Below are 24,632 nucleotides of genomic sequence, written 5' to 3'. Positions count from 1 at the left end.
TATATATATATCTATATATATATCTATATATCTATAGATATATATATGTTTATATATGTATATATATATACACTTCTCTCTATAAATATATATAAATCTATATATAGATATGTACATCTATCTATATATCGATGTCTATCTAATATATATATATATATATATATATATATATATATATATATATATATATATATGTTTATATATATATATATATATATATACTTCTCTCTATAAATATATATAAATCTATATATAGATATGTACATCTATCTATATATCGATGTCTATCTAATATATATATATATATATATATATATCTATAGATATATATATGTTTATATATGTATATATATATACACTTCTCTCTATAAATATATATAAATCTATATATAGATATGTACATCTATCTATATATCGATGTCTATCTATCTAATTATATATATATATATGCTTCTCTCTATAAATATATATAAATCTATATATAGATAAATGTACGTCTATCTATATATCGATGTCAATCTGTAAACGTATACCTCTTTCTCGCTCTCTCACTATAAATACTGTATATATAAATCTATATATAGGTATGTATGTGTATCTATCTATTGTTAAGGAAGAATTTTTTATACAATTAAATTTAGCAAAACTCTGGCTGTGATTCTTCCTGTTGATCCCGGGTTCTCTCGCGTGGCCACATGTGGGGACAAAAACACAACAATGCTTGTTGACGTCACAGAATTACAGAATTTAATCCAATCAGAAGAAAGTACAAGATAGAACAGGAAACTGGAGAAACACAGATACAAACATTGTTACCTGAGACAAGAAGACAGAGAAATATCAAGGACGTCCTTGGAGAAAGAGCTGGTGCAGAAGTCAAATAAATCAGCTTTTCCTGAATTGTTTCCCTTGTGCACAAACTTTTATACCTGTAGGCGTGTTTTCCTCTTAAATGATGACGTTAATCGTTATGATTAACACTAAAACTGTTTATTTCATATAGAAGAAAGTTATAAAAACTAAAACAGACAAATAACTGTGATGATAAAAAAGGTTGTTCAACAACCAGATTATTTTTTAACGCTCAGGAAGGAGATTCGATTCTTCTCCAGTGGACAACAGAGAGATATCAGCTGCAATAGTCATGATTATTAAAGTAACAAGTAACAAAAAGCCATAGATCCCAATTTCAGAAAATGCATCACTCAGCAGAAGTACAGAGTGTGTCCCAAATTTAAATCACCCCGTCCTGTGGAGGAGAACATTTATGCTTGTGTGCAGCCCTCGTCTGGTCAGTTCATCCTGAATCTGGTAAAAAATAAACACAAATACAAATAGTTTCATCAGTTCCCCATAAAGAGAACGATCAGTGTTTGTCTCAGACGCTAGAAACAAAACCAAACTAAAAATCTGAGTGGAACCAAAGGAAGGAAAACTGGTCTTTAGTTGGCAGTAAACTGGTAAAAGCAGCAGGAACAACAGAGTCGCTGACCTGTTTGACCAGAGCATCGTAATCGTTCTCCAGAGATAAGGAAGTTGAGATCCGTCCTCTGAGAGCCACAACATAATCTGGAGACACAGAAGTTTGAGTCGTTGTAATTAGAGGAGCCGAGTTTGACAGAGGGAAGGTTGGGTTGGTGTAAATGTAGTTATTACGATGAGAGGAGAGAGGATCCTTAACTTAAATGTTGAACTGACCTCCGCAACTTGAACTATTACATTTTGAACTTGAAATTTCAAGGTTTACAGTAGAGACCCAGATTTTTCTAAGATACTCCAAATAATGTGCAGAAAATCTGCCATATTTTTTCATAGCGCATGTCTAAAATGCAACTTGGGTTTGTAAAAGTGCTGCTTGGCTTTCTGTTGTCCAAAGCAGTCAATCCAGAAACACCTTTCATTTAAACTGACTCTACCCCTAGAGGCTAGACCAGGAAGACTGTAGACGTTAGTGTCTGCTGTAGCGCCAAGATTCTTCCAATGTGTCTATTAATATATGGTAAAGTATATTTGATGGTTAAACTATAAAAATAGGCAGTTATAGGGAGTCAAGTCTCAGTTCGTCTCTTAGGACGCGGTTCTGGTCTCTAAATGTTGTGAATACTGGAGGTTCGCTGTAATAAATGAAGAATGAACCCATTGGTGTCGTGAATCAAGTGAACTAACTAAAGTAACTAAATCCTTGTTAAATTAGCAGAAAATCCAACTATTTGTACTTTTTTTTGTACTGCAAATCTACAATTTAAAAATATGCAGTTTTGGTACATAGCTGCAATGCTAGCAATGCTACATGACTCACTATTGACTAGCGTTCAAATCAGCCAATCAGCAACAATCTTCTTGTTGCTGATCCATAAAATCCTTGAATCCATGAATCCTTGATGCTGATTGGCTGAACCCCAACAGTGAACACCAGGAAGGCTGTGTATGTCGGCTTCTGCATAGAGTTGAAGCAGTTTCCATTGAGTGCATCCATCCATCCATCCATCCAACCAACCAACCAACCAACCAACCATTCAACCAACCAACGATCCAACAAACCAACGATCCAAACAAACAAACAAACAAACAAACAAACAAACAAACAAACAAACAAACAAACAAACCATCCAACCATCCACTCCAGAGTGAGCGTCTCTGATAGGGACTGATTGGTTGGTTATAGTTGATATCGTTTGAGTTGTAATAAAGTCTTTTGTTGTTGTTGTTTTAGACAACATGGATTCAATTCCAGCTGATCAGATTTGGAAATAACCAACAAAATATACTGCTCAAAAAAATAAAGGGAACACTTAAACAACACAATATAACTCCAAGTAAATCAAACTTCTGTGAAATCAAACTGTCCACTTAGGAAGCAACACTGATTGACCCGACGAGGGTCACCGTTGTCAATCAGTGTTGCTTCCTAAGTGGACAGTTTGATTTCACAGAAGTTTGATTTACTTGGAGTTATATTGTGTTGTTTAAGTGTTCCCTTTATTTTTTTGAGCAGTGTATTTAAAACAAAAAAAAAAATTTACTTACAGTTTCCAACGGTGACAGTAACACATCGGAGGTCAGAGTGGTAGGTATTGCTGTTGTAACTGTGGAAATAAACCAGTACAGAAGATTAAATCACATGTTCAGATGTCCTAAAAGAGACAAACCATGAATTTCTTTCTGACCATTTCCTAGATGTTGTTATTGGAAAGAGTACATTAAAACACACTGTCCAGACGTGGCCATTTCTGATTATTTCTGGGCATTTTTAGAAGTACAGTATTTTTGAACCAAAGCACTTCAGCACCAGTCAAAACTGATAAAACAAAGTATAAAAATAAGACGACAAAGCAAATCACACAGAAACAAACTAAGAATTTCATTCAAAACACAATAAAATGATGCAGTTAAAAAGATAAAATCAATCAGTGAAGAAAAGTGGTGTTAGGTTCTGGACTCTACAGGACTCAGACTTATAATCATTAACCTGTTGATCCACAATTCAGTCTTTAAGTATGCTGCCATTACCATCAGACTGATGTCCCTCAAAGCAACAGTTTGCTTTAAATTGTGTTTTCAGGTTGAAAATGTTAATTTATTCGTTGTTTCTGAAATTGAATCTCTTATTTGTCTTAACTGTCTTAACTCCTCTAAAAATTGAGCTTAAATTCACATAAATCTAGTTGATGATCACTTAACTCTTTGTTGTTGTTTAACAAATTCACATTTTTTCTGTCCATTTTGAAGTTGTGTGACGTCCATCCAACATTAAAGCAGCACTAACCTCGTCTCGACAACAAAGCAGATGGGGTGGCTCTGTCCACTTTCTGTTGCGGTTGGTGTCCATCTCAGGCTGAAGCTTCCCGATCCGGACGAACTCTTAGATACACTGTGAGGCCCGCTGAACAGCAGTCCAGTAACGCTTTAACAGGAAACGGATATTGCAGTCGTCATGCAAATATCAGTCGCACGTGAAAACAGCTGCACAATTATATAACCATGCATCTTTGAAAAGCAGAAGTGGAGCCTTCTGCACAACCAACAAGAATGCAGCAAGAGGTGTCTGGATGGTGAGTCAACAATAAAACATTTGTCTTTTCCAGCAGCCATTGTACAGCACATACAGCAGTAAAACTAGTTAACAGAAAAAAGTTGGAGCTCCGCTTGGGTTGCTAGGTGACAGGTAGTGCCCGCTGATTCGTGATGTTACATTCCTGGGGTTTTTGAAACGACTCATTTTCCAGACACCAAAAAAACAAACTTATTGCCAAAAAAACGGCTAATTGGGCTTTTTTAAGTGCTTGATCTGTTTTCAGAAGCAGTTGAGATTCAAAAACGAGCAAAATGTGTTAAAAGAGGAATTAACTTTTTCTTGGTTTGAAAAAAGCATCAAATAAATGTATTTTCTGTTCCTATGTTTATAGTTTGAGTTTTTAATGTTTGTGTTTGACAGTAATTTGCCAATCAAAATTGCTGAAGTTATGCATCTCTGCAGCAAAGGTCAAAAGGTGAAACCTGGGATATGGTTTCCTCACTTACTTGGAATGAGTTGCTTCTGCTCTGATGTTGATTTCCAGCACCTTATTGACTTGGACGAATTTCTGAGCTCTGTTGTCTGGGGTTGGAGGCAGAAATCTGGCCACATAGGAACCTTCTGCACAGGACGGCACCTCAGGAATCACTGAGGAGTTTTAGAAAAAATAGAAAACATGAAATAAATTAGTGCAGCAGACAAAATAATACTTTAGAAGAATCTTTCAAATGCTAATACAAGCACTAAATTTGGCATAGATGCTTATTAGATCTCAGATGGCCAGCACTTCCAAGATGGCTGCCACGTAGGGTATATAATTGTTATATTTTGTTATGAATATACACAAACTGGCCCAATATAGAGGTTTCCGGCTTCAAACTGTAGATTTTTGACCATTTGAAAACTAAATCTGGGACTCTAAAGTCCCAGATTTTGAATAAAGTTCAACAGTTTGACTCCAATTTTTCTGCATATCTTGGTTCAGAATGAAAATTTATGCTATTTTTGTGTATCGTCATGCATTTTGTAGCATTTATTAATCTAAACAAAACAATGGACAGACAGAATTTAGGTAATTAAAGATCAGAAACTGACTTTTATATAATCAACAAAGCCCTTTTGTACCTGTAGAAGAAGATGATCTAAATGTGGGGTCGTACCTTTCAAGGCAAACTGTAAAGGTATCTTGCTGATGGCGTCGCTGGTAGTTTTCACTTCCTGTGAGCCGCCGGTTTCAGTCAGAGTGATGGTCTGTCTGGGAAAATCTTCTACCACCAGCTGGACTGCATATCGAAGTTCAGAACTGGTGCTGCTTTCAGGGGAGCTGAATGTCAGAGAGCAGGACTGCAAAAAGACAGAAAAGAGACCAAAATATTCAAAATCACATGACAGGAAGTTAAATACTTGATTTAATTTACATCCAGTCTTTTAAATTACACTCGTGCTGATTATTTCTAGATTCAAATCTGACTCTGCAGAAGCAGAACTGAAATAAAACTGGAGATGGTAGAAGTAGATTTAGCACAATTAATGACAACCTAACAATCTATAGCTATGCTAAATAAAATATTTAGAGAAAACCAGATTTAATGACAGCAGTAAAACATTTCAGTGACTGCATAAATTAGAAATTGACAAACATATTTTGTGACTTTCTTGATCAATGAAATCAAGACAAATGATAAATTAGACAAACATTTCATACTTACTGAGGAGACATTGAGGACAGATGGAGGGTTACAGGGGTTGCACTCTGAATTTGTTTTGTTCCCATATCTGCATTTAACCTCGTCTCCGTCAGGGTCAAAGGCCAACAAGTTAATAGTTCTTGGGCAGTTTACAGGAACTCTGAAGGAACATAACAGAGGATTACAGCCGTAGTTGAACGATGCCCCGACGGGTATGAAGAGTCACATTTAATTAAATTCAATAAAACGTTGAAGTTTGCAATTTGAAGTCGACTTGATTAAAACATGGCAAAGATGCTAATGCTAACATTAGCATCTTTGCTAACAGTTACTACCTTAAAGCTGGGAGGATGGTGGTCTGTGGGGATGTGTTGGGTTTGCCGATGTCGGACCGGTTCCTCAGTTCCACAGCAGCCACAGCTCTCCAGTCTACAACACCGTTTAAAATGTAGTCTATCCAGTTTCCACCATCCATTCTGCAGTGGGAGTTTACGTAGAAGTACTCAAACTTTACAAATGATTTGATGTAATGTGCGTTTTCACATTTGTAAGGCCCAACAAGAAAAGGTTTATTTGTATTTCCAGGAGCTGATAAACCGGAGACACAAAGTAACTTTTGTCAGTTCACTTTTAATTGATGCGTGTTGGAGATGTGGCTGTGCTCTTGCGGGTCAGGTCCAGTGAAACAGTGTGCGTACCCTGCAATAATATCCTGCAGGCACTCCTGGAGTACTCTATCTATACTACAAATGTGTGTAAATTAATAAAAAGTAAGATGAAGCTGAATTAAGAACAGATTGTGTTCATCAGCCTGATGGCTGAAGGGTAGAAACTGTCCCTCAGCCTGGTGGTCTTGCTCTGGATGGTCCTCAGCCTCCTGCCTGAGGGGAGCAGCTGGAACAGCCTGTGCAGGATGGGTGGAGTCCTTCATGGTGAGGAACGCCCTCCTCCTGCATCGTGATGTGTAGAGGTCCGAGGTGGAGGAAAGGCTGCTCCCCACAGTCCTCTAAGCAGCAGAGCAGCTACCGTGCTACAGGGTGTTGCAGGTGCAGAGAATGTTCTCCACCGCATAGAGATAGAAGCTCCATATTTTTATTGTATTTAATCAAGTCTAGAGAACCACAAAGTGCTTCACACTACATTCAGTCACCCATTCACGCAAACTTTCCTACTTCGATGGTGGGAAGCTCCTGAAGTGACAGCTGACAAACTCCTACCACGACTGCCCATTAGGTATTTCAGCTTCCCAGGTTGTATTTTATTTTGAATATTTTACATGAGCTCTATATTGTATTTCTTCCAATTATTTGGACTTGTGTCCCTTAGAACAGGTGAATCCACGATATACAGTGTATATCATTGACATTTAAAGTCTAAAACGTAAAAATGCAAGTTTTACAGGTAAGTTCAACACTTAGCCAGTCACCCAATTGTCATTTTAAATGGTCATATTACATTTGGCAAGTAATTAAAATGGACTCACTTAGTCTGAAATCCAGTGTTGTTGGGAAGCTGATGAGTTATGACTCCTTCTGTCTGACACCATTCACCGTCGACTTTCTCCACTTTGGTTAATGGAAGCGTCTCAGTCCAAGACCCACAGTTACCTTCGCAGTACCAGGTGTACACCATTATCTGCTTACGTAACTGTGTGCACTCAACAAAATTCTGCTTGTAGCGAAGGATCACCTGTGAATTACAAAGATGTTAAGCAGCATTAAAGGCAGCCATAAGTTACAAAGTGCCCACTTACTGTTACATATCCGTTAGTTTGAGTTTCTCCTGGGTAGTAAGTCATCATAGTGCCAAGAAAATGTGAAGCTTGTGAACCGCTGACCAGCAGTGACAGCACCAAGAGAAACATGGTGACAGAGTGAGCGTCTCTACACGAATACTGAGAAAGAAACAAGTCAGGTGAATTTAGAAATCCGGTGAGCATTTACATAGTGATCCAGGAAGCTACTCTGCATGAGGAAATGTTCCACAATGGACTGGTGTTGAAAAATTCAAAGTGGAGAAATTTGGTAAACACAGAAGGGGAATCAACAGACTTCCTGGCAAACCTGTAATGAATGAACCTCATGTAGTTTGATATGGTCAGTCAGGTTGGACGGGTTTGATGGCAGCCATTTTTAGATCTTTCATGGGACGTTTTCTTGAATAATTATAATCTGCATTTGCCTACTGTTGTACAACGCTCCATGCAAAACAGTCAAGTTACTTCCACAGAAAAACATCCCTGCAGAACAAACATCCCATCTTTATGCTTTGCAGCAGAAGCTTAATGAAGGTACAGTCAGTTTGGTGTAACACTAACAAACCCAATATTAGATCTTTGCACTTTCTCCACAGTCGTTACAGTGAAAAGCCGGTTCAGCAGTTTTCACTGTCTTTGTTTTTAACAATCAGCCGGCACTTAAATGTCATTATACAGCAATAACTACCGTATTTCCCAGACTATAAGCCGCGACTTTTTTCCTAAGCTTTGAACCATGCGGCTTATAGCCGAGTGCGGCTTATATGTGGATTTTTCTTCAGCCACCAGGGGGCTCTTTAGCAGGAAGAGAATCATTGGAAGTCAAAATTGGAAATAAAAGAAATTGCCCATTAAAACTAAATTAGGTTTTAATAGGGAATTGAAATTTGAGAATGTTGTTGATCAGTTAAATAGCTTCGAGGGGAAAAAGAAGATTTTTCTTTTTTTTTTTAAATAATACTGGGATCATTGAGAATTTGAGGTATAGATATTAGGATCCAGTAGATGGCAGTAGTGCAACAATAATCGATGCAAGCTGCTGTTGAAATCTAAAGAACATCATTTTCATTTAGCACATGCTAGTAGCAGAGAGTAAGGAGATTTTTCTCTTCAAACTCATAATCAGTTCTGTTAAATCTAAACTTGGCAACTGCTCATTTTTCAACCATAATAAATGTGATATTCAATTGACCCGTTATGACTCAAATGTTGGGTGTCTGCCCCCCTCTGCTGCATCACTGTGGAAAACCTGGAGCGGCAGAGATGTCAGCGGCTTATAGTCCGGAAAATACGGTACTTCAATGTGTTTTCATAAAAACTGATAAAAACCAAAAGAATTATCAAGAGACAAAACTTACGCATGAACAAAGAGTGAAGAACACAAAACTATCTCAGGATCAAAACAGGTGTCATTTATCAGGCAGGTTTTCATGAGTCATTACAAAAATTCATGTGAAAACATGGATGAGACCATTACTTTCTTAAAATAAACACACAATTAAACCAGTCATTCATTGTCAAATATAAAAATTGTTTAATAAGTTCAGTACTGTTGTTCAGGCATTCAACACATCATTCACAAAACTCCAAACTACATTTTTCTTAGTTTTGAAGTTTTTATTTGAGTTAAGTTATGAAACAATAAACTTCTCAATAAATTTATAGATGACATTTCTGAAATGAACAGAGCTTAAATACAGAACCTGTGAAGAAAATATAAAGAAATGAAGGAGATTTTTTTTTTAAAAAAAGGATGGAAAGAACAAGGAAAGGATTTTGGAAAAACAGGAGAGTTCAGACACAACTAGCTAGCAGAAGCTACAAGCTACTACTAGCAAGTAGCGCCTAGAATCTATAATAGTTTATAGTTTGAAGCTAATAGCTAGATGCAACTATTAGCTACTAGGTAGTGGTAGACAGTAGCTTCTACTAGCTACTAGCTTGTTTGAAGCTAGTTGGTACTAGCTAGTAGTTACTAGCTTCTAGTTCGTACTAGTAGGTAGTTGGTACAGGCATCAAACAAGTACTAGATTCAAACAACCTACTAGTTACTACTAGCTAGTAGTTTCTGTACCAATTAGTGCAGAAGCCAGGAAACAAGAAAAGACAGGAAGAAAGAGATGTGGACAACACAGAAGGAGAAAGGAATGAAGGACAGAAAATAGAATGCATAGAAGGGAAAAACAAGAAAGATGACAATGGAAGAAAGACAGAAAATAGGGCACAGTGAGGGAAAGGAAAAAAACGTACAGCAGAACCAAAGACAAAACAAGAAAGGAAGGAAGGTCACAAAAAAAAGAAATAAGGGAGTAAGGCAAGAAGAAAGGACATTACATTTACAAAAAAGGGCTAAATAATATTATTCAAAGACTTTTCCACTTTCCCAGAACGAAAAGAAACTACGCTCGTTTCTTTTCTTCCCACTTAAACTTTAGAATATGTCTGTCAGTGTTTGCATCTAAAACTAAGAAAAGCACAAAAAAATCTAAAAGATTTAAGAAAAAAGATTTAAAAAATGTTCTCAACTGACTGATAGCATCATGGTGAATGATGAACACATGAAATGGGTGAAAGTCTCTGGTTTCTCCTCTTATAGAAAAATTAAGTGCAGTTGTGAATTGATCAGTCGGAACACATTGTCGTTGTTTATGAAGTTTTCAGTTTTAGCTTCTGGTAATGTTTCTGAGAAAGAAAAAAAGACAATGAGAAACCAAGAATGAGCCGATAATTAGTTTTATAAGTGTTTTTATTAGTGTGATTGTGCGTACCTGCAGGTTGCTGTAATGTTTCTGGCTGCTACAGTGGATTTTCTTGGCGGTGCTTTCATTCAAATAAAAAATGGAGCACAAGTTACAGAAAAATCCAGACTTGGGAACTACAAATTCCTCACCTGGAAACAAACAGGAGAAAAAAAAAACATGACTATGAATTTCAATAGAATGAATTTCAATCGCTTTTATTTTTTCTCTAAATGTGTGAATTTGTCACCCAGAGGATTGCTGGGGTCAAATGGCGGCAGCTGGAAGTCCACAGGAACACTTGGAGACAGAGAACAGGATCGCTTTGCTTCGGGTTTGGTGAAATCTTTCTCCTGTTCATCAACAACTGAAGAAGAACAAAAACATTTTACAACTTTTCCTCGTTCGCCAAGAATTCAAATTAACTACTTTGCAAATAAATCTGTGCTGAAGTCCTTCCCATCCCATTTCTTGAGTTTTCTGACTTTACACATAATGAACAAAGCAACTAAATGAAACGCCACAGCTAGAATATCCAAATCATAGTTAAACTGAACCGTTCTAAAATCTTGTGGCTGGAAAAAAATCCATGAAGCCATTAATTCACTTTATTTGAATATGTTTTTTTCAACTAGTTTGGTTCAAGTTTTGTCTAAAGTGAACATTAATCCAAATTTTAATAAACATTTAATAAATTCTGGCTTGGATTCTAATGCAAACTTATCAGTCACAGTTGAGAAAAGAAGCCAATAATCCCAACATCCAGGTTGTTTGTGTGGACTATCGGCCTGCAGAGCTTTCATTTGAAAGACGCCATCATTGCTTAATAACTATATAAAACAAACCTGTGTTGTCGTCATGTTTACGTTTAGAAGAGTTTGAAGTTTGTACGTTTTCTTCTTTGTCTTCTTTCTCGTCGTTTTTACCGGCTTCATCTGAAGTTGACAAATCCTAAAATGAAACATTAACGGAGTTTAAAGCAATCATCTGAGCCGTTGGGTTTTATTTTGTTTACCGAATCAAAACTTTTAATACGTTTGTACCTTTAGACGGCCCACTGATTGCTCCCGAGTTCCCTGCTTTTCCCGTCGATCCTCTTCTGCCTCTTTAGGAGCAACAACCTCCCGAGTTTCTTCCTCTGTGATCTCTCTGTTGTAAGTCGCAGCAGCCGACACGTCTTTCTCTCCTCTCTCAGGTAGAATCACTGACTCATCAGTAGCTACTTCCATCAACTCTTTCCTCTCCTCTTCCTTCTTAAAGTCTATTTTTGACGTGCTCCTCTGTTTTTCTGCAGGTTGATCCTCTCTAGCGCCCCCTGCTTCATCATCCTCCCCTCCAATAGGATATTTTATCTGTGAGGAAACTGTGTTGTCATCTGCAGCCATTTCAATGTTTGTCTTACTTTCTTTCTGCAGACTGGATTCTACCGTCATGTTTTTCTCTTGATCTTCTAGAGAATCTACAATCTGATAAACAGGCTCTTTTTCTTCCTCCTCAGTTTGTTTTTTACTAGTTTTACTGTCCTTCTTTGGTCTTCCTCTTCTTGGTTTCTGTGTAGTTGGTTGGTCATACTCAACATTGTCCAGTTCCTGATGAATAGCGTCCGCCTCCCCAGTGTCACTCTTCTTTGTTGGTGCACTTTCCTTTAGAGGAACATCTTTTTTGGGAGTTTTCTCTTTTTCTTTGTCTTTTGAATCTCTGACTGGTGTGTGCCGCCTTCTTGTGGGGGTTTTGTCTTGCTTTGTTTTAGTACTTTCTTCAACTTTCTTTGCTGTGTTTTCTCTTCTTCCTCTAGTCGATCTCGTCACCACTGGTTTTTTACTGGGACTCTCCTCTTCCACAGAGTCTAAAACTGTGAACACTTCCTCTTCTTTGTCATCAGATTTCTTAGGTTCTTCTACAGGAGGTGATGTCTTCTCATCTTTTTTGTTTCCTCTGGGTGTTCGTCTCCTACTACAACTCCCTGTGGTTGAGGGCTCTTGAACAGAATCGTCTTCAATGGAGTCCACAACTTTATAGACCATTTCCTCAAAATCCTCAAGACTCCCTGTCTCCGTCTTGCTGTCCTTTGTTCGTACTGCGGGCTTTGTTTTGTCCTGTTCCTTTGGTGATTTTTCTTTTTCACCTTTAGATATTTTGCTTTTTGACTGACCTTGTCCAGTTGGTTTGAGATCTCTAGAGACGATTTTACTGTCTTTTGTTGCTCGTTCTGATTCCGTCTCAGTTTTTGCGGGTTGATCGTCCAATGAATCTATGACCTTGTAAGTCTCTTTATCTGTGGGTTCATCCTCTGCTTTAGGCAGAAGGTCAGTGGGAACTACAAGTTTCTGGTCTTTCAAAGTGTCTTTTCTGCCATTGTGGTCTTCGTTAGAGGTCTGACCAACCTCTCTGGAGGTTTCACAGACTCTCTTTGATAAAAGGATGTCATCTTTTTGTTTTACACTACTGCTATTTGGAGTCTGGTTGGTTTCTTCACTTGTCACTTGGTTTTTATCAGATGTATCTCTGACCGATGGCCCATCAGAACTCTGGGCTTCTTTAGTCTCACCCTTTTCAGAAACCTGCGTCGTTGTGGGAACTTCTTTTCCATCATCAGCTGTGGCAGCCTGATCTTTAAGTGCACCGTCCTGCAGCTTGGTGGACTCATCTACTTCCATTTCCTGGCATTCATCTGATGGGCCGTTGTCATTATCAGCTCCCTGATGAGTGAGCTGGTCCTGCTCAGGTCCAGATATTTGGATTTCCGTTCTTCTGTCTTGATTGTCATCCTTGTTTTTCTGTTCATCAGGTTTTTCATTGACTGAATTAAGAACTTGTTTATTTTCATTACCCGCTGTCTCCTCTGTGCTGTTGCCATTTTTCTTATCCTTTGCTTGGGTTTTCTTCATCTTGTTGACAGATTCATCCTTCTTTGCAGAACAGCTCTCTGCTGACACATGGTGGTCAGGCCTTGCCACTGCACCCTGTGTAGATTTTACATCCTTTTTATGCACTGACTGAGTTTTTACAGATGATTTAGTGGCTGCTGCTGGTGAACTGACACTTCCACCCGCGGATGAGGGTTTTGATGACCGAACGGGAGTCTTACTCTGGTTTGACTGAGATTTCTGACCAGAGGAAGGTGGAGTTTTCACAAACCTTGAAAGTGAGGAGAAACTTTTAGTTCCCCTTGCAGACGTAGTTTTGGTTTCTGATTTCTTGGACTCGTGGAGGCTTTTTTGCTTGTTTGCTGATGATGATGTGGATCGAGAGGATGAGTTGCCTTTTGAAGATTTGGATGAGGAAGAGTTTGTAGACGTCTTTCTGGAAGCTGAGCTCTGCTTGTCTTTTGTCTCTCTGGATGTTGGCTTAGATGAGAAAGAGTGATCTTCCACAACCATGTCTTCAACGTCTTCATTAATTTCATCTACTGTTACAAAATCTCCAGAGTAAAAGTCAAGCTCGTCAAATTCTCCTAAAGAATGTAAAGTTTTGTCCTGGGTGGAGATAAAATGTCAGTCATACTTTAAAACCATTTGTGTACATTTTGTAATCAAAATGCAAGTAAGATATTGTTCTTATGTGCAAAACAGACTAAAAAAGGGAGAAAAAAAATTTACATTTACTTTTGTGTGTGGTGGGTTTTTCTGTTTTGCATCCTCAGGAGTCATCTTGCTCTGCAAAACAAAAGTAAAACTGTTAAACAATTTTCCCTGATTAAAAAGCAACTTAACATGAGTTTAACAGTTGAGCTCTGAGTAAAAGTATTTATGAACCACCTTCAACACTTGGTAGAGAATCGAGACTTATTTTGAAAGTCTAAATAAAGCCACCATTACCTCTTTGTTCCCGTTTTCAGATGCGGCTCCTTCAGTCAGTCTGTTCTTGTCAGTTCCTGCTGTTAAAGCCTTGAAGCCGTCGTCATCCACACGGGGAAGTTCAGCAGCATTTTTACCCGGATCACTGACGGATGTTATGGTGGAGGATTCAGCAGAAGCTTTTGCGAATGTTTGAGAAACTGAAGAACAAAAAAACCCAACCATAATTAAAGATTTTCAAGGACCTGACTGAGTCCGATTCACACAAAATGTTACAACACACCAGAACAATTTTTTTGTTTTTTTTAGTAGGAACTAACCTTGCTGTGTATCCGTCTTCCTTAGAGACCATTTCTGCTTTTCCACAGCTTCGGTTTTGGTTTTCCGATCTTCCACAGAAGTCGCTGTACTTTTCTGCTTCTCTGATGAAGCTTTTACAGATTTTTCTTCAGATTTCACAGGTTTTATTTTAAATTTAGCTTCAGATCTCATAGGTTTTTCTTCAGACTTTGCAGATTTCTCTTCAGTTTTTGCAGATTTCCTTCCAGCTTTGATGGTGGCTCTTAGTTTAGAAGTTGATGTTTTTCCTGCTGCGGTTTTGTTAGGCTGCTTTCTGACCCCTGAGGCTTTATTTGGTGCAGATTTGACACCGTCTCTCACAAGTTTTGAGTTTGTCACCAGTTTTTTAGCCTTATCAGCAGGGGGTCTCTTTCCTGCAATCTTGGATTTTGGGATCACTGAAGCCTTATTTTTCCATCCAACCGTCTTCCCAGTGCTTTTCGCATTCATTCTGGATTTGCTGACAGTTTTAGAAACCTTCTTTGTTGCGATGCCTTTTGCTTTGGAAACCAAGACTTTTGCTTTTGAGACAAATTTGCCTGCTGTGGTGTTTTTAGTCTCAGACGATGCGAGCTTTTTAACTTTCACAGTGATGTGGGATTTGGTAGTTTCAGAACTGGAGACACCAGATTTTCTATGAAGAAAAAAGTCAATAAGGAGAGGAAATAGAAATGAAGCACCTTGGCAAACTGTTTAAGTTCTAATTTATTCTCATAATCTCCTTTTCTTTAAGCATTTCAAACTGGGTATCCTGAGTCATAACTTACTTCTGTGGAGCCGTCTTCTGCAGAGACTTCTTCAAAATGGTGCCCTATAAATAAACAATACGTTGTAAGTGAGCTGTTGATGGTGAAACATTAGTTCAGGTGCAGACAAAGTGAAGTACCAGTGGCTTGTCAACCGAGATGGGCAATCCCTTCACGTTGCATCTCGTCAAGCACTGCAGTTTCTTTGCGTCCTCTGCTTTCTCAAAAATCACACGTGCCTTGAGGAGAAAACGACAAAACAAAATGTACAGCCACAGCAAGGTGGATGGATGTTCTGGAGTGGCCCAGTCAAAGCCCAGACCTCACAGGAAGAGACTGAGCTTGAGCATCGCTCCGTAGTGGAACTACAACCAAAAAGGCATCTAATAAATATTGACTTGAGGGAAAATAATCTGTCATTTTAGGTTCAATATTTTTATTTGTCACTTTGTAAAAATGTTTTCACTTTAAGAAGGGATTTCTGTACATTGTTTTTTTGTCAAAAATAATTATTTTGTTGATTCCAATTGATTTTTCAAAGCAAAATAAATAAACAAAACACATACTTTTTATAGGCAGAGTACAACAAAATATGCAGATATACAGTAGATAAAGGAGAAAAGAAAATACCTACCTTCTTTGTTGATCTATACATAACTAGCGATTTTACTTTTCCAAATTTCTCCATGGATTCGACCATGTCGGTGTGCGAAAGAGAAGTAAAAACACCAGAGAAATTCACCATGAAGGGAGACATGGATCTACCAGGCTGAACCAGGAGAGGATAAACAAGTAAAATAAATTAATATACTGCTTAACGGATAAGAATAGCAGCCATATTGGCTAAATGAAACCAACCGCAGGCTTTGTTGAAGAGCTAGTCCCGCTCTTTGGGAGGCTGGACATGGCCTTGGATGATTTATGAGAAGAAGTCTTCTTCTCCGTCTTTGAGGATGACGAGGCAGCGGAGGATTTTAAATTCACCAGCTCAGCCAGTAAAACGGGAGCCAGAGTTTTAACCATGGCCTCCAGGTCGGACTGTTTGGACAGAGACTGAACAGCTAGAAAACAAAGAGACATTTTGTCAACTAAACGTTAAGGAGTTTACCAACTTCCTTAAATGCTAAAGATTAAAAATATTTGAGATTCAAACCTTTTTTCCCCAGGATTCTTTTAGCCAGCCTGTCGGCACTTCTGGACCTCCTGTGCCCTGACGCTGATCTCTCTCCTGATGACCGCCTTTCATGGCTTCTCCTCGGTGACGAGCGTCTCTCGTCGCTTCTTCTTGGAGACGATCGGCGCTCGTAGCTTCTCCTTGGTGACGACCGCTTGGCTTCCCTCCTCCTGGGAGAGGACAGTCTGTCGCAACTTCTTGAACGTGAGCGGTAGTGTGACGAAGTTTGGCGATCATAAGAATCAGAGCGGGGCCTAAAAGGAGGAATTAAAACATTTTAATACCATAAAATTCTGTTTGCATCTTGAAAAGAAGTTTTTTTCACACCTGTAAGTGTGTTTGGAGGTGTGCGGGGACCGTGATCTGCTACTCCGCCTCTCTCTTCTACTTTCAGAGCCATGATGGTGGAGTGGACTCTGAGATCTTGCGGGGCTAAATCTTCTGTCCCGTTTTTCCTTTCTGTCCTCTGACCCACGTCGGCGGTGAGGAGCAGGCAAACGCGATACGTTCTTTTGAAACGATGTCTGTTGGCGGTTCTGCAAATTATGGCCAGGAGTTGCGTGTTTAGGATGGAAATCTAAAGTCGAAGCACTAAAAAAAATAAAGACGGATTAAAGTAGTTACAGCAAAACCTTGGAAACAGCACGATAAGACGACATAAAAATAAACCTACCACATTGGCTTCTTTGCAAAAGTGCAAACAGTCTGCCGTTACGTATCAGACAGCGTCAGCTGTGGCAGTAAAGTTGTAAAAGAGTATTGAATTTATTGAAAATTAAATCTTTCTTTAGGATAATACTGACCTCTTAAGATCAAAGTATTGTGGTCCAAACTTTAATCTTTTGACATCTGAAAACAATCTTCAAACATATTTATTTATTGCTCCTGACAGATCTATGAATGAATTTCATCCAGTGAGTCTTCTGGACAAACACTTACTGATGATGGAATGATTTCAATAATTCATGTCCACAAATGCCAACAAAGCATAAAATAAGTTAAATCTACCTTGATCACGAACATGAAGACTCACTCTGGATAAAACAGATTTGTTTGATCTGTTATGAGAAATGTAACTGTTTGTTATGTTTCCAGATGTTAAAAACTCTAGTTTTGACTACTTTAATGTTAAGATGTCATAATGAAAGTTATGAGCTTCTTTTGGTTGGGGTGTTTCATGTAAAAGAGGTTTTTTTGTTTGATTGGTATACGTTGCTTGTTTATTATACTTTTGTTGAATTATTTTGACATTAAATGTATACACACCATAGTTTGGATTGTTGAAAAAATAAAACTGTTTTTATGCCACAAATAAAGTTCTTCTGTTTTAAAATTATGGTCCCAGTTTGGTCCGTCGTGCCATCAGATAAAAGGTCTTTCCAATCCAAGGAAATAGTCGATCTCTTTCCCTTCACTTCCCCTCCAACACAAACAGCAACATGCAAATATACACCAATATATATGCATCATGCATCCCTAATAACTATGAATGCAGTCCAGGTGAAAGGTCAGAGTTACCTCAAAAACTCTGGAGTCCTCCCGTCCCACTCAGGGTATCTGTGGAAAATCAAACATACCAATTCAAATCAAAACTTCTGGGATTTGTTTGTGGGCAATAACAGGGAAAAAACAGCCCTGCAGAAGAACAATGGATGTGATCCAACATATAACATCACGTTTGCGATCAAATCATTTTTAAAATGGACCATGAGAGACTGAAACACGACTGGCTGGAGTCTGCACACCAATCCTGGAGCGATATACATTGCACAATGCATTTTCCTTGACACTGATTGGCTGTTGGCCTTAAAAGTGGATTTTCTGCAGTAGTGCCAAGATGGCTTCCTCTATATTACTGCATAATAGGGTATATTTGATGATTTATTTGGCAGTTATCAATTTTAGAGGAGATCTCAAGCATTTGCAGATTTTATCTATTCACAGGTGGCTGTGGTACCTAACCAAAACGAATACCAGGAGTCCACTGCTCTTGTTCTTGGTGTGTCTGTTTTGAACTTATATCCGACTTATATCAATCAGACCACAATGAATTGTTCTGTTTATCTAAAAAGTTTGGTTTTCCCAAATTTAGTGTTTTACCATCCTGTAGGAAGATGTTCACAGTAAAACAGAGACTGTACTGGGTGCTGTAGGTTCTGGTCTGCCTGTGTTATTTGAGAATATCTCCAGGATAGAGAATGCTAGTCAAACCATTTTTTTAAAAATTCAAAGACTCAACTTTATGACTGACAATAACATTTTATACAACGTCATCATCATTGGATGGTCTTGTAAAATATGTCAGAACCACACAGACATATTTCAGAAACCAAATTATTGACTTGTAAGACTAACCAAACATGCTAACATTTAGCTAGCACTTCAACAAACATCAATAGTAAGACATGAGTTATGTCAACTCAGACATAGCCTGAAAGACAAAATATCATCCAAACATTATAGTAGGGTTCTTGACCCAGCCGATCCTGTCTTACAACACCCAAAAGTTCATTGTGGAGTGTGTCAAGCAAGACACAAAAAGAAATTAAAAAGATCAGACTAACCTGTTCCTTAGCAGTGTGGTGTTCTCAAGATGAAGACCAGTATTCTGGTGGGAGAGCCAGTCCTAATCACAACAAACAAATGTTTTAAATACCATACTTGTTAGCATATCCTAAAGCAGTGTTTCTCAATACCGCGCATCAGGGGTCACTACCCTGAATATTTTAGATGTGATTTGAGTGACTGCATGACCTCCTCTGCATGTCATCAAGTCCTGTTAATCACCCACCTGTTCAAGTCAAGTGTGTAGCACAAGGAAAATACCAAAAACATGCTGGTCCTTGACGACCAGAAATGAGAAGTAAAGCCCTAAAGTAAGTCGGTGAAATCTTTAAAAAGAAATGTTCACACATCTCTGGAACCTCAAATGTTTCGCTTAATTACAAAACATTAAGCAACCAATTAACTAAACAGCTGTTTGCAATAAAAGAAAAAGAAATGCTAGCAAAATTCTGAAGGACCTGTAACCTACAAAACCTAAACATAATCATATTACATTTGATCTTGAACGCAGCAATTTACAAATCTTGGTTAAAATAACCAATGTCTTCAACATTTTCACAAAGTAAGCAAAAACTTGATAAACTCCTTAAAGGGCTTGGGCAACTCCGGTGTCCATATCTTTGGTCTTCATCAGAATTGGATGTTCCTGAAGGGTCACCTGGAAGGTGGTCCGCATCATGTCAGGACAAACATTCCAAGAGGGGAAATTATAGCTGAAGAAAGAGATGGCTGTGGACCAGAAGGGGGGGGAAACCATTCCATCGTCCATAGCCATTGGCCCTGGAATGGCGGCGAGTGCCTCTCTCCAACAGACATTGGGCGAGAGGCTAGTAAACAGCATGTCAATCGCAGGGCAACACAGACATACACTGGAAAAACATTCATAGACACACTCATAACTAAGGGCAATTTAGAGAGACCAATTAACCTTAGCAACTTTTTGGACTGTGGGAAACCTGGAGAGAATGCACACATGCACAAGGAAAACATGCTAAGTCCATGCAGAAAGACCCGAGGCCGGGATTTAAACCCAGGGCTTTCTCGCTGCAAGGCTCAGCAATATTTATATTTCAAAAATACAAACTTTAAATGGAACAAAAAGTTTTGTTTTAAAAATATGTCCTCTTAACTCCGACATCAGAAGTTATAGATGGTTCCAACGAAAATGTATCCTCTTACCTCCTTCGGCAATAAACTCAAAACATCTGGTCAAGTCCCAATGATCTGTTGGCTAGTCCAGATTGTTTTTGTTCAAGTCCATAAAGTCGCTCGTTTCCATTTTGGTCAGCTGAATCACAGCTTGGTTCCACATCCTTTCATATACAGTTTCGAAACAATCATGGCTAATCCAGTAGCATCCATGTTATCCTAAATAAATCTTTATAAGTCCAATTAAGAAGGGATTTTCTGATGAGTGTCAGTTCATCAAATTACTTCAAAATCGCAAAGTTCAACAACTTTGAATTACAAAATAGTTCAGAACCATCAAAGGTAGAAACATTTTGGTACACAACCCTAAGTTTTGAATGCATTATTGTTAGAAGTCTAGGTTAAACAATAATCTACGCCTTTCCTTAAAATAAGCTTCTCATCATGTCAAACAAAAAATCATCACGAATATGTCCAAAACACACCAACCATATCCTACTTGCTACGGGAGAATTCTGCAACCATCTACTCACCTTCAAATTGGTACATTGTTTAATACAAAGAGAACAGGTATGAGGAAAAAGTCTTGGTATTGCTGCAGAGCAGTCTTCCATCAGGGCTAGCGGCGGCAGATGGTTTGGTGGCCCAGCACGAGTCATGACATCCATCGTGCTTGGCCCTGGATTAGGTGGAGCAGGATGCATGTGTTGTAGAAGTGGTGGTGGATTCGTCGCAGACTGTGGAGGTCCCTGGTGCCTCTGGAGCCGTTGCTTCGGTCCACCCTTGGTCTTATTCTTCATCTCCAAATCAGGAGCTTTTGAGGCTTGCCCTGTAGATTTGCGCTGATTGTCATCGTGACTCTGGACATTGCTGCCAATAAGCACGAGCCCAGGGCGCCCAGGATGAACTCCGCGAATCAAATTCGAGGGTGGTTTGGACAGCTGGGTTTCGGAGGCTGCCTGGTGAGCTGGTCCTGGGTTCTTGGGTGGAACTTCAGGCATGAGTTGTCTTAAATCTGTGTCCTTGTTCAGTTGTCCGAAAGAGGACAACTCTGATTTTGAGGAATGTCCATAGTCAATCACTTTGCTTTGTTTGACGACCGTCAAAGTTACTTGATCTGGATCCAACACTGGCCCTCTGGAGGTAATCAACTCATCCATTTCACCCATACTCCTCATGGGTTGAGCTTCATTGTAGGATGTTGAGTGAACTGAAGTTGGCGCTCTCGTCTCCTTCTCCAGTCGGATTTGCCTTAAGATGAAAGGCAGGTTGTCAGGGGTGATCTGGTGTTCGGGGTATGACGTTAGGCAGTGAAGGTCTTCCCTCAGAAGCCCAAACTGCTGGAGGATGTCCGTGGCCGATTCTGAAGTGTATGTGGAGTGAATGGACTCCCAAGGAGGCGCAGATTTGTCAGACATGCAAGTGTCATAATTACCCAAACCAACAAAGGACTGCTTCCCACCTTCACCACTGCCTAGGAAGGTGGGTGGAGCAGAAGGATACATTTTTGACGACTCTTCCACTGAGGTCCAGTTCAAGGAGGTGCTGTTTCTCTCGGCAGTGAAGGGGCTGTTCACTTGAGCAGCAGGAGGTGCCAAATATGACTGCATCCCAGTGTTTGTGGATGGAAACGTGTCTCTTTGAACATTGGTAAATTGGGTGTTTTGGCTTGCAGAATTTTGCATAGCCTCCTCCCTGGCTCTGCTGATGTTCAATTCCAAACATTGGTCTATGTCCTTGTCTACTGGTACCGTACTTCTCTCAGGTCTGTAGTTTATTGGCAAACTTAGAAGGGACGGGATAGGTCCTCCAGATGGTCCACAGTTGATAGCAGTAGATCCAGAAGAGCTGGAATTGGAACCAGCGCAAGGGTGAGGTGGTGGCCTCAGAGGGTTTATCTCCATTTGTCCAGCAGGGTGTACATATGGTCCTTGGGGTCGAATCCTCTTACCAGGGTTGAAAGGATTATAGACGGGATGAGACATGGTGTCAGCGGTCTTCAGAAAATTCAGGAGACCGATGCGCGCAGCAGTCGGCGAAGGTGGTTTTAAGTTCAGAGCAGGTGCGTTGGGAGTTTGTCGTTCAGGTCACAGGACAGCCGCAGACCAGGAGGACATTGTTCATAGATCCAGCTGACCCAACTGGAAAGATGGAGCCTGCCCTCTGGGCAGTGGCAAGCTCCCGGGAAGCCCGCCAACATGGGGGCTTCTTCGGTGCCCAGGAGCACAACACGGGCTGCAATTCTACAAAAGCAAAGAAAAGCTGAAAAGTTTAAAGGAACAGAGAATGGGGTTAGAGACTGGGGCTAGACTTTAGCTTGGTGGATGAATGAAATCCAACAATTGGAAGTTCCCTGCCCATTAGCCAACTCTTCTGTTAGCTAGGCAGTTGTCTTAAAAAGATTCAGGTGTTCATAAGTGAGAAAGAATAAAAGGTTAATGTTTCTGCCATTTAAGAATGAATAGAGGAAACACTGTCACTCGAATTAATATATCCCTAGAATTTGTTTGTTTTGATTTTGGTGTATTTGATTAAGCAACTAAAAAAGTCTTTTAGCCACAGCTTTTTCATTTTAGATGGCTGTATCTGTTGGAGCCTTCTGGTTTACTACAATGACCATAATTTTTATGATGCAATCAGTTTTAAGAGAATAAAATTATATATTTGTCTTGACAAGTCCTAAAACTCAAACGATCTGTAACAGAGCTTACTGGCTGGTAATGCGTCTAATAAAGACCTGGAGCCTAGAGTACAATGGTTGCATTTTAAAATATGTTAATCTCAACAAATGCATGGATAAAACATTTGCTTCTCCTTTTTTAATGGCACGTTTTTTTAATTAATGAGAAGTAAAACAATATGATGCATAATTGTGTGATTGTCAATATTTTGCCATTTTATTTATTTCAGACAATAGAAAGTAAATAAAATAAGACAAATATGTCAAAATTTTGCCCTTACTGAACAGTATTTTTATTATTTATTTTGTTTTCATAATTTATCTTTGCATGAGCCTATTTGTTGTTATTGCCTGCGACTTTTCTGCAGTTGGGCAGAAATTGCCCCATTGTGGAAATTTAAAATAAAAATTAAATATATTTTTATTCTATTCTAAATATTTTTCTTGGTTTTAGCACACATGTATCTGATTTAAGAGTTTCCAACAACCCGACTTTCCTGTGTGAAGACATCATTTTTATTGTGCAAGCAAAAAAAATCATAAGTAGAGACCATATTTACTATTTTACTATTTATCTATTTGCATGATTAAACAGGGGCTTGTCATTCCTCAATGTGTAACCATTAGCATGTGATTTGAATGTACACAGGAATGATTTTGTGGGTGATGCTGGAAAAGAAGCATCTTTGTATTGGATCATGTGTCATAACTGGAGCGTGTTTTTCAGATTTTTCTGCATAACAGCCGTACACCCACAGATTATACACCATACAAAGTGAATGTGACTGGGATCAGTACACAAAAACTAAGCAAATTAAATCAAAAGCAAACATTTAAGAGTTTCCCAGTTTAAGAATTAATAAGTACTGATTTCTTGGTGGCTGCTACATGTCTTTTATATAAACTATGACCATCTTTACAACTATAATCAAGAAAAAAAGTTAAGGAAAATAAAATAAGAGGTTTTTTTTGGAGTGGGGGAAGAGGGGGAGTAGAAGCAGGAGGAGAAGAAAGACGAGTTAGTAAGGTTATAGTCTGTATTAATTATATCTTAAATAATCTCCCAGTCCGTTGTGGTCTTTCTGGTCAGGGGTCAGTCAGAACAGCCAGTGTTGTGGTCAGCGAGGAGATGATTCTTCGGGTGGAAAACAGAAAAATCCGGTATAAACTCTTACACAGCTCCATCCAAACAGTCTTCATGACAGTAGGGAGTTGTTACAGAGCTGCACGACAAACGGGGGGGAAAGGAAACCGAGGTATAATGGGGCTGTGCTAGCCTCATTTGACCTGGAAAACCGTATCTGCAGCATAAACAATTCTCACGCAAACAGTGAAATCACAGAATATAGTAAAACATTTGTTAAATAAATATCGAGACGCATCCTTAAATATGTCATATCGCAATAACATCTCATTTTTCATTCTGCTCAATCCGCAGTCGATAAATGTTACAAATTCATCATTTTACATGAAGCAACGTTGATGCTAATATGTCCCTCGGCTACAGGAGAACACAACACAAACGGTCAATATGAAACCCGAAAGCAGCGACTTCTCATCATTCGGCATTTTTTACATTCACTTCAGTTACATACCACTCGGTAAAAGTGTTAAAAGTCCACTTATCACGAACTCAAACAGCTCCACGGGTCGATTAAAGATTTATTTTTAGCCTCTTGCATTTTTGTTTCGTTGTTTGGCATCGGTGAACGGATATGACCTTTAAGTGTTTCCGGTTTGAGAAACTTCAGTTTAAAAGCACGAAAGCGAAGGACCAGTGAAGGGGTCCGCACCATTTTCAAGACGACGTATGACGGAAAACCAACTTTACAATCATAACACATTTTAGCCCCAAGTACCAACTAAAACTTTATAACTTTACATGACTTATACATATAAGCTGTAGAAAATTTGTCATTTAGTGCCTTAAGACAAAAAGAATTTCTAAACCTAATAACAAACGGTACTCAATGCAATTCTTCCAA

At 38.9% G+C, this 24,632-nt stretch overlaps 2 protein-coding genes across 4 annotated transcripts; both read right to left on the bottom strand.

The window, feature by feature from the left end:
* Positions 1 to 542: 542 nt before the first annotated feature.
* Positions 543 to 24,368, bottom strand: LOC103480621 (uncharacterized). Of its 2 annotated transcripts, XM_081599295.1 has the most exons (11): positions 24,243 to 24,368; positions 7,457 to 7,535; positions 7,187 to 7,392; positions 6,039 to 6,179; positions 5,725 to 5,863; positions 5,176 to 5,359; positions 4,522 to 4,663; positions 3,767 to 3,904; positions 3,028 to 3,086; positions 1,493 to 1,569; positions 543 to 1,308 (listed from the first exon to the last, which is right to left on the bottom strand). In XM_081599295.1, exons 2-11 carry the CDS (start codon positions 7,502 to 7,504, stop codon positions 1,240 to 1,242), a joined length of 1,203 nt encoding a protein of 400 aa, XP_081455421.1. In that variant the 5' UTR covers positions 7,505 to 7,535; positions 24,243 to 24,368; the 3' UTR covers positions 543 to 1,239. The 2 variants fall into 2 exon arrangements, with proteins under 2 accessions (XP_081455421.1, XP_008433868.2); XM_008435646.3 differs by lacking the exon at positions 7,457 to 7,535 and having other exon boundaries at positions 545 to 1,308.
* Positions 8,974 to 24,249, bottom strand: LOC108167210 (uncharacterized). 2 transcript variants are annotated; one of them, XM_081599293.1, is made up of 17 exons: positions 20,501 to 24,249; positions 18,818 to 18,879; positions 17,772 to 17,810; positions 16,581 to 16,844; positions 16,233 to 16,507; positions 15,938 to 16,140; positions 15,714 to 15,848; positions 15,220 to 15,318; positions 15,101 to 15,144; positions 14,315 to 14,967; positions 14,016 to 14,194; positions 13,797 to 13,853; positions 11,241 to 13,673; positions 11,043 to 11,148; positions 10,448 to 10,564; positions 10,228 to 10,349; positions 8,974 to 10,141 (listed from the first exon to the last, which is right to left on the bottom strand). In XM_081599293.1, exons 1-17 carry the CDS (start codon positions 21,950 to 21,952, stop codon positions 10,106 to 10,108), a joined length of 6,276 nt encoding a protein of 2,091 aa, XP_081455419.1. In that variant the 5' UTR covers positions 21,953 to 24,249; the 3' UTR covers positions 8,974 to 10,105. The 2 variants fall into 2 exon arrangements, with proteins under 2 accessions (XP_081455419.1, XP_081455420.1); XM_081599294.1 differs by having other exon boundaries at positions 13,803 to 13,853.
* Positions 24,369 to 24,632: the final 264 nt, after the last annotated feature.

This window comes from Poecilia reticulata, chromosome 18, assembly GCF_904066995.2.
Source record: "Poecilia reticulata chromosome 18, P_reticulata-male-v2, whole genome shotgun sequence".
In the NCBI taxonomy this organism is placed as follows: domain Eukaryota; kingdom Metazoa; phylum Chordata; class Actinopteri; order Cyprinodontiformes; family Poeciliidae; genus Poecilia; species Poecilia reticulata.
This window is presented reverse-complemented; position numbering and strand designations above follow the sequence as displayed.

What these genes read in the sequence shown, in the direction of transcription:
- LOC103480621 (XM_081599295.1), bottom strand. Translation starts at nt 7,504, where the DNA reads ATGATGACTTACTACCCAGGAGAAACTCAAACTAACGGATATGTAACA. An exon ending in ACCATCCTCCCAGCTTTAAG is followed by an intron (nt 5,864 to 6,038) that starts GTAGTAACTGTT and finishes ATGTTCCTTCAG; the next exon opens with AGTTCCTGTAAACTGCCCAA. An exon ending in ACGATGCTCTGGTCAAACAG is followed by an intron (nt 1,309 to 1,492) that starts GTCAGCGACTCT and finishes ATTTTTTACCAG; the next exon opens with ATTCAGGATGAACTGACCAG.
- LOC108167210 (XM_081599293.1), bottom strand. Translation starts at nt 21,952, where the DNA reads ATGTCTCATCCCGTCTATAATCCTTTCAACCCTGGTAAGAGGATTCGA. An exon ending in GAAGACGGATACACAGCAAG is followed by an intron (nt 14,195 to 14,314) that starts GTTAGTTCCTAC and finishes TTTGTTCTTCAG; the next exon opens with TTTCTCAAACATTCGCAAAA. An exon ending in AATCAGTGGGCCGTCTAAAG is followed by an intron (nt 11,149 to 11,240) that starts GTACAAACGTAT and finishes GTTTCATTTTAG; the next exon opens with GATTTGTCAACTTCAGATGA.